At 43.0% G+C, this 13,534-nt stretch overlaps 1 protein-coding gene across 3 annotated transcripts in view; it reads right to left on the reverse strand.

Moving 5' to 3' along the window:
• Positions 1–3,518: 3,518 nt before the first annotated feature.
• The window catches only part of prkar1b (protein kinase, cAMP-dependent, regulatory, type I, beta), a 35,699-nt gene continuing 25,683 nt past the window's right edge, over positions 3,519–13,534 (reverse strand). For all 3 annotated transcript variants that reach the window (XM_028985023.1, XM_028985024.1, XM_028985025.1), the window contains 4 exons: positions 11,858–11,918; positions 10,771–10,892; positions 5,715–5,796; positions 3,519–5,638 (listed from right to left, as the gene is read on the reverse strand). In XM_028985023.1, coding sequence (XP_028840856.1) covers positions 5,466–5,638; positions 5,715–5,796; positions 10,771–10,892; positions 11,858–11,918 — 438 coding nt within the window. In that variant the 3' untranslated portion in view covers positions 3,519–5,465. The remainder of the gene's footprint in view (positions 5,639–5,714; positions 5,797–10,770; positions 10,893–11,857; positions 11,919–13,534) is intronic.

Consider the following 13,534-nt stretch of genomic DNA (forward strand, 5'->3'; position numbering starts at 1 on the left):
GATACCAGAGTTTCAAAAGCCAATAGACCACCATGAAACTAAGAGCACTTTAGATGCAATTACTAGAGCACATTTAGTTCACTAAATTGTGCTAACAAATGATGTTTTCCACAATATTAAAAATTTTGAGATAAATGAAAACATATTTCAAGCATTTGGAGCATCTCACCAACATTCTTGACTATAAAGCCCTCATCATTCCCATCCTTTTTGTTTCCCACTCACCTGTGACCATCACATGGGAGATCAACTTTGACCTCGAAGGGGTCAGGATTAGGCACGAGGAAAAAGCAGGCAGGGTCAGAGGGCTTAGCGGCGGCTATGGTCGCTCCACCCTAACCTCAACTATTTAAAACCCACACCCGACGGTTTAAACGAACATATGGCCTGGAGCCTCGCTCGTTAGAGCTAACGACTGGGGCTAATTTGTCACTGAGGGGAGGGGTGCAGTGCTGCACCAATCCCGATGCAGCTGAAACCCACAAAATCCTTGTGTTCAGAAGATGGGGCAATTAATTGGGTTTTTAATTAGCTGTTCAGTGACGCCGTGAGCCTAACTACCTCTAACCCCCGCCCTTCACACACACACACACACACACCCACACACTGAATCTCACATACACATAAGTGAGGAAGCTGATGGGCAGGTCAAGAAGAGGATGGAAGAAACGAAAGAAAGAGGAGAAAAGAGGTGGTGTGGGTCTTGGATCCTGTGGGAAAAGTCTGGAAATCCAGAGTTAAAAAAAGGAATCAACACAGCCTCCCAGAAACACACACACACACTCAATTCATATGTGGTGATAGTAAAATGAGGAGAAAGGAAGTGGAAGGAAATCACAACTTTTTTTTCAAAACGTTCATAAAAAATATATCACCTTATATGAGACTATAAACATTTTTGTGAGTTGATGTCTGTCCATTTGGCGTAATTTCTGTTTGCAATTTCAATTTGTACAATTTGAGAGTTAATGGAAACAAAACTGTTGTCCTTGTGAGATGCAGGGATTTGCAGGAACGTCAGCCCCACATGGTTGTGCTGGGATTTCACATAAAATGCTTTCAGAGTGGGTGTGTTAAAGCAGATCTTCCACATTATGACATTCTCTTGGTGGGTGGAAATGTTCGCTTCACCAGAACAGTGTTGCAACAGAGGCTCCAGAAATGTTTTTCCAGATTAATATTTGGTTGAAGACCATGATCTGAAGAAACCATGCAACCAGTCTCACACACAGATGCAACTTAGATTTAACGAAAACAACTTAGATTTAACGAAAACAAAATTCTGAACTTTTGAATTATTTTCTGCACACAATGGGCCATATTTTCCCAGCACTAAATAAGACATAGACCGTGTGGCATGTTCAATACTGTCACGCATACCGTCAAATCAAACATATCTTCTGAATTCACAGAAACAAACACACAAAAAAAAAACTGCCAGTTTGCTAGTTATCTTGGATATGAGAAACTATGTTTTTATTTTAAAAGAGGATGTTTTTATTTTTAAAAAAAGTATAAAATAGATTGAGCCCATTGATATTGACAGCTCTGATGTTCCCTACTTTCGCCTTCTGGACATGCGTGTCAATATGTGACTGATAAGCCAGACATGCAGATAGATTATCTGCGCTTCTGACTGGAGAAAACACCAGTTGTGCTACGTATAATATAAAGTGTGTTTTGTGTAATAAATACATTCATAATGATTCATTATTGTTTACAGGGGCTGGGAATGGAAACCTGAGATGCTCTGATAGAAAGAGCGATTGATGGAAGTCTAACTATACCACTGCAACCCCCCTGAGGAATCAGAGGAGCCAATAAGGTGTCTACTGGCCTCTTTTTTCTGAGAAAGTTTTGATCTGTCGACATCTCTTAAAGTTACTCAGCTCATAAATGTATAAAAAAGCGCTGGGGCCTTTAATCAGAGATGAGGATACACTCCTCTCTTCCCCCCTCGGTGGAGCCGCATGTGTGTGTTCTCACACACACACACACACACACACACACAACACATAGACAGCAAAGCGTGGGAAACCCGTTGTAACACAGCTGAGTGCAAAACACCACAAAAGACTCAACAAAGAGCAGAGACTCCTACTGCTGGCAGACTGCAAAAACCAGCAGAGCGGCGGAGAGAGGAGAGCGATAAAGAAACAGCGAGAGCAAAGTGAGCGACTGTGAGAGTGAGATAAACATCGGAGGAGAGGGTTAGAAAGGGAGAGAGGGGAGTGGGAGGTGGATAGCGGTGGAGCGGGAGATGGAGAGGAGGAGAGATAGGGTCGAGGGCGAATGAGAGCGAGTCGATAGTGCGGCATTTGTTTTTTTTTTTTTTTATGACCGTCCCTCCCTCCATCTCTCATTCCATTACTTCTCTTTCATTGTGCGGCCCTTTCACATGCTGATCGGGATGTGGGGGCTGACGGCATCACAGCGCTTGCACATAACCTGAGATAATGGTTACAGAGCGGTTTAATGCCCTTCACCATAAACAGAGATTCTGTCCAACGTTTGCCATCCTGCCGTGGTGTGCTGAGGCAGAATGCACATATGGTAAACACACTTCTAGAATTGTTGTATTGTGGTCATGCTGAGTGTGTGTTCACTGCAGTTGCATAGTGAGATCCTAATTAGCTGATTAGTTTATGTTTAGCCATGTTGTAAAATTCGGTAAAGATTTCTAGGAGGATAATAATAATTTTTTATTGGAGTTACTTTTTTCAAAATGTTTCATATTTATTTTAAAATTGTTAGTAAGATTTACATGTATGATGTGTTCTGTTCAGTTCTATGGCAGTGTGATCGTGTGAATTGGCTGCTATATGCAGTGCCACTCAAGTTAAGTGTGTGTTATGTCGAGGGTTTTTTGTTGTGCAGTCGTCTTCCAGAGAGGTCATCCTCGGGTCAGGGGTGACATGGCAGTCCAGGGTGACACCTCTTTGGGAGAAGAGACAGCAAAGAGGGAATATGGATGAGAGAGAAACATACAAACACACTCTAATAAAGCCCTGAAGTGTTTATAAAAAAATAACAAAAAAAAATTTAACATGGTAAAATAATATTGTGTTCTGATTTCATCAGACCATAAGAAAATGTGCTATTAAGGATTCAGCCAAACTAAAAAACATTAAAAACTAGCATGTTCTTTGCCCTGAAATGCTAGGGGGGTGTCCACTGAAGGTGCTAAAACCGCACCCCTTTTCTCGAGTGTCAATCACATCTACAACCTGAAAAAGTGACGCTCCATCTGATAGATCCTTTTGACTGGTGCAGTTATAGATGCCTGGACCTCCAGAGCCTGATGATTTGCCAGACAACAAGCTCAGTCCTCTCAGTCTGCTACAGAACGCTTAATATTTACTCAATTTTTGCAAGTTAGCAGCATTATTTCTGACTACCATAACCTAGCCAAGTGTGATTGTCCTTGGTAAATTTAAATAAAGCAACAAATGTGAATAAAATTGGCTTCATACAAGAAAAACTATTAAATAGACAGACAGAAGAATAAATGTCAACACTGAGTTGTTCTAAAGCTTCTTTATTTGCTTAGAGAAAAAGATGCTAACTACATAACTTTGTGTGTGTAAAGATTGTGTATGTGTGTGTGTGTAAAGATATAAGCTTGTGGGTATGTAATTTCTTCAAAAATCTTTTTGAAAACATTTTTTGAAAACAGTCACCAACAATGAACATTCCACACAAATTCTGACTCCCCAAACATTCCTCCAAAAAGAAATGAGAAACGTTTTCTTAAAATAAAATAAAGACATTTATGTTGGAAATGCTGGTACTGAGTGGACGTCAGATGAAAATTTCAAATGAAAAAGAGTAGATTTTGATTCAAAAACCGAACAAACCTAACACAGAAACCTAAACAGAACACTTCAAACTCAAAACATTTCTGGTTCATTTAAAGGATAAGGTGTAATATATAAAGTACTTTATTCTCTTTAAGCAGAACATCAGAGCACAAGGGCTTTTCTTCTCCTCAACAAAAACCTTCACTTAAAAGAGTCCAGACAGAGCTTCCAAAAGCCCTGCTTTGTGTGTGTGGAGTGTGCACACGCGTATATTTTGCCCTGTGATGTGTCCGTGTGTGTGTGTGAAGTCGTAACACTAATGAGCCTTTGGAAAAGAACAGCTTGCAGGTTCAAGATGAGGCATTTAACAGACATTGCACGGTGTGCAATTACACCCCACATCCTTCATCTGGTAAAAACACAAAAACAAAACTCTACTCTGATCTACTTCATTAACTTCCGTCCAGTTCAAGGAAAAAATAACTCAAACTCTGTACTTTTCTTACGTTTCATAAGTCCAGCTCTGATTACATTTCATTCCTAAAATGAAACATTCATATATTATGAAGTTAAGAAAATGCATAAAAACAGGTGGCATAGTCAACTCTCGAAACTCCAACATCATGGCAAAGTTGGGTGTATGAGATTTTTCATGGTATTTGACAAATTGAGACAGTAATTGAATAAATCCATTAACCTTATATGCACCGTATTGTTTTTAGCAGCTAATTCATGAATGCTAACGCTAGCGCTCGTAGCGGTAACAGTAGCTAGCTAGCTTGGTGTGCTTATGTTTGACAGTTGCTTTGGCAGCCGCTATGTGTTTTTTTCGCCCCGTCAACTTCGTATTTTAAGGTCGCTGAAGTAGGAATTTAAGTAATTTCAAATTATGCCATGGCAATTTTGAACAAAGGTGAACACAGCAACCCAACAAAAAGATAGCTTCCCCTCGACTTTCCCTGTTAATCCCAGGGACGTTCTTTGAGAAGTTGTCGGGAACACTAGCCAAACGATGGTACTGTCTGACAGACATTGTGGAGGGAACATCACAAATATCCAGTGGATGTCCCATTTGTGTTTGGAAAAGATCTTGTGGACATGACAATTATGATAATTATACAGCAAGTGATGGAATTGAAGTTTTTAATTTCACCAGAGAGATTACAGGGAAAGAGACTTAAAGAATCCTGGATAGAAATCAACGGGAAAAAGACATAGTTTCTGATTTTTTTCTGTAAAATATTATGTCAGCAAAAATATGTCAATGTGTCAGAGCCAGATTCATTAACTGGGGTTACAATATATCGAAAAATGACACTTTAATGTTTTATGGACAATTTGCACAGCCGGACCCACAGACCAGCCCTGATTCTGTCTCACAGACCTGATCAGACGGCAGTGAGATCTCTGCCGAGTCCAACACCACAACTTACACACCCAGTTCACCCCCTGTCATGCTGTTCCTTGCAGAGCCACCACTCTCTGGGTAAATAAAGCCACACAACGGCACAGGTCAAAAGGCAAAGTGCACAAGAGAGGAAAAAGCACACTAAACTATAAAGGAAGGGGAAAAAAAAAGCAAGCGCCTTGCACACCACCCAAAACACACGCCCCACCGTACACACACATTGTCTGGCCCCGCTGCCCCACCCGCACTAGTCCCGGTCACACGGTGAGTGAGATGAAGCTGTTGTATCTCTGGATGTTCCTCTTTAGGATCTCGGAGCACGGGCCCAGGACGCGCTCGAACCGCGGCCGGTCCAGCTTCACGCACTTCAGCGGCCCGCGGGCCACCACCGTCGCGGCGCGAGGCCTGTTCAGCAGCAGAGCGATCTCACCTGCGGACGAGACGCGACGCGTTTCAACGTCTCAGTCTTTAAGTGGATGGAAGCAGAGACTGAACTTTTTTCTCACCAAAGTAGTCTGACGGTCCAAGGCGACCGACTTCCACGTACTCCTCATTGTCAGAGCGCCGCTGCAGGACAGAGGCTGTACCCTGAGGCCAAAAGAGAGAGACATATACAGAAATCTTACGGAACGTTATATTCTATCATTAGATATTCGACCTGTACTGCACGTGAACAATAGCTCAATAGAAAAACCAAAAACGTAACTCTACGACATATAATACAGCTCACTCTCCTGGCAGGGTTGGGAGAGGCCAACCCCCAGCTCAGATCTCTATATATCAACATTTCTCAAATCAAACGAAATTGTCAATTTCCCTTTTTAATAATTATTATTTGGTGCTTTTCACTTCCCTTCCTCAACAAACTGACAGTTACTGCTTGGAAGATGAAATACCTACTGACTAAAACAATCCTTCACTGGCAATTACCATTAAACTGACAATCTGACAATCCTTCACTGGCATTACCATTATGAACACACCATAAACTATACGTACTGAAAAACTATAAGGCTGAAAAGCAACCATTGTAAATCTGGACAAAAACATGGCATGTACATCATTCCTGACAGAGTGCGAGAAACAGGAGAGATGGAAAGTCTGATGGAATGGGAATCTGGAGGGAAAAAGCAGGTGCAACACGGGACAGAAAAAAGTGTGATGAGAGAGTAGAAGAAGGATGGAAAACAGGAAGAGAGAGAGTGTGTGTGGGGGGGGGGTCGGGACAGGGAGATGGAAAGGAAGAGTGAGTGATGGAAAGAGATGGAAGGAGGGCGATGGATGGCAGTGTTTCCCAAGCAACTGCAGAACAGGAGGATTAACAGAGCAGTTTTTTCTTGCTTCGGAAAAGTGCAGGTGCACAGGATTTAGTCACATCATAAATAAGACACATATGCATGTATGCACACACACACACACACACACATACAATATGTAACCTAAAAATAAAGTAAAATTAGCAATCTTTAAAATACGTAATGCAATATATTTATCAAATACATACAAAACAGCAAACTGAGCAGAGAGAGAGAGAAAGAGAGAGAGAGAGAGAGAGAGAGAGAGAGAAAGACAGACAGACGATCAGAAATCAACAGCTGAGATCTGCTGGATCTTAATGAACCCTGTGACCAGTTACAACTCTGCTGTCTGTATGTGAGTGTGTTCAGCCGGGCCACAGGCCCAAACTTCTCTGTGACGAATTGGGGGAAAAAAATCTCAATGATTTATCAGTAACGTGCACAGCAGCCTGTTATGTTCTTTGCATGGATTTGCGTGTGTGTTTGTAAGTGTGCCTGGGAGACCGATAAATAAAAAAAATCACATAATATGGCCTGTTTTCTGCCATGAGTAGGTTGTATCCAGTGAGTGGGAGAGGTCAGCAGAGTAAAACACATGCTTTTTGATCAGACAAGAAATCTGGACTCTGCATTAGAAGAGCGAGTGTAGGTTGTGCACATTTGTATCTGTTTGAATGTGTCTGATGGAATAAGTCAGTGTGTGTCTTTGTGTACTAACATCAATGTACATGCCTATTTGTACAAACACATAGAGCTAACTCAGTCAACATGCTGCTCTACCACACTGAGCTCTAATCAATGTATTTCTATGTCAGTGGAGCCCTTCACTGCTTCATCGTTGAAAACCTGTTGCCTGAATAAGTTCCACAGTCTTGTGATCTTGCTGTTACAACAGCCTGGGTTCTTCTCGGGTTCCTCACGCCGGTTTCCGAATACAGCATTTGGATTTGTCATCTGGACAGGCTAACCAACTTTGCAGCTGGGACCAAACAGGGTTCTAAAGACACACATGTACAGAGTTATATGCACACACAACAATACAGCAGCAGCTCTCAGGTGGGGCTCACGACCCTGTCTGGGGAAGGATGACATCACTGGGCTGTCCCCGGTTGCCAGAATGAAATTAGTCACATATTACTGCACTGCAGCCAAACAGCCTGCGCTTCTGTGGGAAACACAGACATCTGATCCCGTCTCCTGTCACACACACACACACACACACACAAACACACATCGTCTCAGCTCCTCACTGTCACATACCCACGCTCATAGGTCAAAGAACACACACATACATAGAGAGACAAATACATACTCAGCTGTGCTCTCACATCTTCTACCGGTCAGCCAATAGAAGCTCACACATCTCTGCCTCGGCACTCGTGCAAACAAACTTCCGAACTTAGACAACACTAACACACAAATCCATCACTGAGCTGCGGTGTGCATTAAAGAGTGCATATTATGCACACACACAATGCAAACAAAAGCAGAACGGGGTCAGTTTTGAGGTGAAAACGCTGCAGCTCGGAAGCAGGAAGAGCGCTGAACAAACATCAGAGGCACAAAGGGAAGAGGGAGAGAGAGACAGAGGGAGAGAAAGGTGATCCTCATGGTAGCTGGTTTTCAGCAGACCCTTGTGTCCGACACACATAAACCGAGAAAGACAAAGGGGAATACATCCCCGCTAAATACTACCCAACAAGGTTGTGTTTAGCAGTTTGTGAGGACCTATAAATTGTGGGGACATATAGTAATAAATATATAACAACTGTATAATGAACTAAAGATCTGCAAACTGAACCCCAGAAACTGAATCAGTAAAATAATTAAGGGTTTTAAGTTTAGCACACCAAGTAATGGACAAAATGCTTGAACCTCCGTAACCACCAGATTTGATTTGGGACCAGAGGATAATGATCTACGTCACAACCCGGGCTTACAGTGGATGGGTGTCCACTGGCACCAGATGCACTATGGGAAGTAGCTGGCGGCAGTGTGATGTTCTGGTCAAAGTCTGCATCCATGCGAACCTAACTACAGACTGATGCAGACCACTTACGGCCAATGGTAATAGTATGGTTTGAGGAACGTTATATACATTTTAAGGTGGTTAAAGATCTCGCTCCCATTGAAAAGTTGATCCATGAAGGTCCTCCCTCACAACATCTTGTAGGGTCCATGTCTGATGGGTTTTAGGCAGGTGGGTTTCATGTTATTCGGTGGGGAAGATGATAATGCATGTAAAATATTGGAAAACATGTCAGGACTGGCCGTATGAGGAGTATTTTTTTCAGAGCAGAACAATGCTCCCTGGCACCAGTGACGATGAGATGGTGCTTGCCATGCTGTGCGTGACAGTGCCGTTGCCACGCTGTGCCAAATCCATGGGGGTTTCAGTGTCATAACTGCCCTGGAAAACACTCCTCTGATCTGTGCCTCATCGCCCATTTATTTCTGTTTCATTTTCTGCCTGCTTATCCTGAAAGGATGAATAAAAGCCTCTTTTCACTCTCTCCCCGCTCAGAATGGAGGGATGAATGCTGAAACACTTGTTTGTGCAGTGTGAGAAAAAAAAAATGTAAACATGTCAGCGGTCATTAGGCCTCTGATGTCTTCATATGTGATTTTAATGCCTGTCCACAGAGCGTAATTAGTGATGGAGGGCTGATTTCTGGCTGACTCACAAAACCACATGATAAGAGGAAGTGAGGAAGAAAAGAAATAATAATAATAATCACAGTGTGTGTGTGTGTCTGTGTGTATGAGATCTTGTCTGAGTGAGATAGACAGAACCCTCAACTACCCAACTGCACTGTGGCCTTTTTCCTCTCTTTTTGGAACCCAGACCAGGCCCTCCCTCCCTCCCTCTGTCGCTCCCTGGAGGACGGGGCTGCTGACCCCATGTGAAACTCTCAGAATACATTCCTCTAGTGGAGAGCTGTCATGGGAAACAGAAAGACAGACAGAGAGGGCAGAGGGAGAAGGAGATGCACCAAATGAGCGAGTGAGCTCAAGTAAAGATGAAGAATGTAAGGATAAAATTATGAAGTGTGATCGAATGATTACATCAACACTACCACTGAACTGCCAGTAAATTCATTACACCAGCACAACCAGTGAACATGTGAAGTGATTAGTTGTCAGGTTACACACCACAGCACAGAACACAGTGCACACAGTGAAATGTTCTCTCTGCTTTTAACCATCACCCTTGGTTAGCAGTGGGCAGCCGTGAAAGGCGCCCAAGGAGCAGCGTGTGGGGACGGTGCTTTACTCAGTGGCACCTTCTGGACTTGAACCACTTGCCCTAGGCCAACCACTGAATCAACATCATGAGATAAACATACCAACATACCAACTCAATATCATTCCAACACCACCAAATCAACCATTAAATCAACATGGCCACTACACACCATTACACTAATTCAGCATTATTACATCAACAACATTACACCACAACCAACTCAACGCCACCTTCATGTACCAACGCAAAATATTAAATCAACACCACCAATATTAGGCCAAACTTCATGAGATAAACGAAGGCTAGAAATTCGACAGTACCCACACCTTGAAGGCCGTGAGCTGAAGTTCAGCTCAACATCATTATGTCAACACATGCATTACATCAACAGCAAATCAACATCCTTACAGCAGGAAACAACATGTATATCAACCATTAATCATGCAAATCCACCCCCTGTCTGGTTAAACATTTTAATTTATGCCATTTATCAGATGCCCTTATCCTTACAATCAGTACAGTCCCCCTGGAGCTACTCAGGGTTAAGTGTCTTGCTCAGGGACACAATAGTAGTAGGTGGGGTTTGAACCGGGGTCTTCTGGTTCATAAGCGGTTACTACCACCTGAAACCATGCTGAACTCACACCATTCATGTGGAAATATCCACATCTTTGCTCCAGGACCCAATAGAACCAATACCAACTCAACAATAAACATTCACCACTCCAACAATCTCCACCCTTAACACCCTTATTATATCCACAAACGTCTAGTTCACACCAACACAAACTCAACACATCAGCCCTACCCACTCCTCCAAAATGCTGATGCCGGGCTGAGGCCGAAACATACAAAAACAGGAAAATGAGAAAGCCTGACGACATGGCCACTGATGGGAGTTTGTCAAAATATACTTTAGATGAGTCAACAAAGTCAACCAGTGCACCTCTATTATGGGATGAGAACATCTCCCCTTCTTCGTCTTTTATAAATTCACTCACACACATAAACACACACCTCTGTGATGATGAAGAAATCATCCCCTGGCTCGCCCTGCACCACAATCTTCTCCCCATCCTCAAATTGCACTGGCTCGAGAGCATCAGCAACCGTCAAACGTTCCCACTTTTCCAAGGACTCTGAGGAAGAGAGCGACAGAGGGAATTTACATGTCCTTTTTATGTTTTTTTTTGCTCATAAAAAGATATCAGGCATAACAATGTTATGGCATAACACATAAAAATCACATTGTCCATGAAACACAACAGCACAATACTGTTGATTCGGCCATGCTTGATACACTGCATCTCTTCATTTTTTGAAAGCAGAAAGTCTAAAAAAAGCACATCTTGTAATAATTTCAAAAAGAAAATTAGAAAATTTTCTACTATAATCAGTGCCATTTTCTTTTTTTCACCACAGTCTTGTGAAAACTACTTTTTGATACACCCTTGTCTTATTCTTCCTACCCGCAACATGTGATTTTTCTTTTTCTTTTATCAGTATGAAATGTTTGAAGTAACTCAGGTGAGCCCACAGTAGCAGAAGCAGGTTGGAGGTGTAGAGGTGTGGGGTCATGTGGGGTCGCCACCACGTTGAGGGGACCTTCTGCACCCCCCAGTGGGGCCGCAGTGTCTGCATGCCCCAGACTGAGGGGCATTCCTAGCCCCTCCGGAGGTGAAACATGATCCTGCATTTCACGCTCCGCCACACCACACACACACACACACCTTACAAAAGGTATGATGGGCTTTAATGTGGGTGTGTGTGTGCGTGTGTGTGTCGCCCCTACCTTGGTCCTCCTGACCAAACGACATCAAGGGCTTGTAACCAATTTCGTGGCTATCGCTAAAATCAAAGACAAACAGAAAAGCTCCCCTTGAACAAAGGTGTGTGTGTGTATGTTAGTGAGAGAGAGAAAGAGAGAGAGTGTCTAGCCCTCTCAACCTGGCCAGAATGAAAGGTGATCAGGAACAAAAAAGCGAGAACCCTAACAACTCACACTGTCAAAAAGAGCTGTCTCATTAATCACACACACACACACACACACACACACACGCACACGCACACACACATATGAATGCATGAACATAGACACACTCACCAAGGATGGACACCTTACTCAGGAACTCTTCATACATCTTCCTCTTCCTCAGTGTGCTCCCCTACAGACACACAGAGATGTCATGACCATCATCTTGATCATCATCATTATCATCACCAACATTGCAAAACTCTAAAATCTGATTAGCTGAGCCAGGTACAAAGCTGCTGTAAAACACAACTGTAACCGCAAATGCTATGGGAAACAGGTGCTTTTATGTTGTAGGTGCTTATTTGTTGCTAGGCAACCCTAGACCATAAATGAAGTACTGGTAAAACCGTTATATTACTCAATAAACAAATGACAATAAACCATTTATTGATTATTAGAGTATTTCCATAGTTCTGAATATCGAATTATGTAGCAAGAATTAGAAATGGGAGGAGCCACTGTATGAGCGTGTGTGGCCACCGTGCATGTAAATGTGTGAAACATAGAAGGTTTTGTTAAATACATATATCTATATTTTGTGTGTGTGTGTGGCCCACCCCACCCACAGCGAGGGGGACTTTCCTTCTACAGGGCTGTGAAGAGCAGGTGCTCTTTGGCAAGCCCAGACACACACACAAACACACACTCCGTCCTTTCATCTGCACTTCTCCATGCCGGGCAAGTGAGGGGATGAGAGGAGAAAGAGAAGAAAGCAGGATGAGGGACACGGGAGGAGATAAAGAGGAGGAACCTGAGAAGAGGGATGTGGGACAAGGCGCAAGAAAACGGGCAAGTTAAAAGACGCGCGCCACACAAAGGAAAGAAAGTGAGCAAATGCTTTGAAGCCTGCCTCCTCAGATTGTCTATGGAAATGATAGTTATGAAATGGCAGCCGTGAAAGGTGGTCTTTAACTGCACAGTTCCTGCCTCTAATTTAACGCAATTTCTCTTTTTCCACACCTAGAGGAGAGAGGAGCTCCTCTAACCCCAAACAGCGCCTGTGAACTGCCTGATTAAAGGAGCCTGGACTTGCTCCAGAACTGGGAGTGTGAGTGTGTTTGGCCGTCTACATGCATGGGATTTTTATTCATTTATTTTTCGGTCATATAAAGACATTCACGCTGACATTCATGCGGTTTTGAAGTCTGCAGTATGAATCCAGCAGCGGTCACCTAAGGGCCCAATTTTCATGGGCCTATAATGGTAGTAGAAGAGCTGGTTTTTCTTTTGTCAGGAAAAAACAACAAGGTTCTAAGGTCACTACAAGTGAATGGTAAGTTGCTTCCAGCCTATATTACCTAACCTGGTTTATTGAAGCATAATTTTTGCCACTTTTAATAATATATTGTTTTTTTTTTGTTAATTTATTTTGTGTGTGCTGTATGTTCCATACAGTTCCATACAATACAATAAAATATGATTACAACTTAATAAATGCTACGGGTTACGTTTACTGAAAACACAAATGGAAGAGGAAACAGACCACAGAACCACACACTCCCAGCCACACACCCCCTCTGCATCAGCGCTGCAGTTTACAAGCCCACAGCAGCAAGAACAGCAGCATTTATAAAGCCACTAATCACAGACGGAGGCATTAACCGCAGGCCCGTCACTCTCACCCTTGGCCCGTGTGTGTGTATGTGTGTGTACAGAGAGAGAGAGAGAGAGAGAGAGAGAGAGAAATCGAGCGAATGAGGGACCGGGGGTGGGGTGGCCGCTCTTTCTCTCGCAGGAGAATAGTAA

The sequence above is a fragment of the Denticeps clupeoides genome, chromosome 7 (genome assembly GCF_900700375.1).
Source record: "Denticeps clupeoides chromosome 7, fDenClu1.1, whole genome shotgun sequence".
In the NCBI taxonomy this organism is placed as follows: Eukaryota; Metazoa; Chordata; class Actinopteri; order Clupeiformes; family Denticipitidae; genus Denticeps; species Denticeps clupeoides.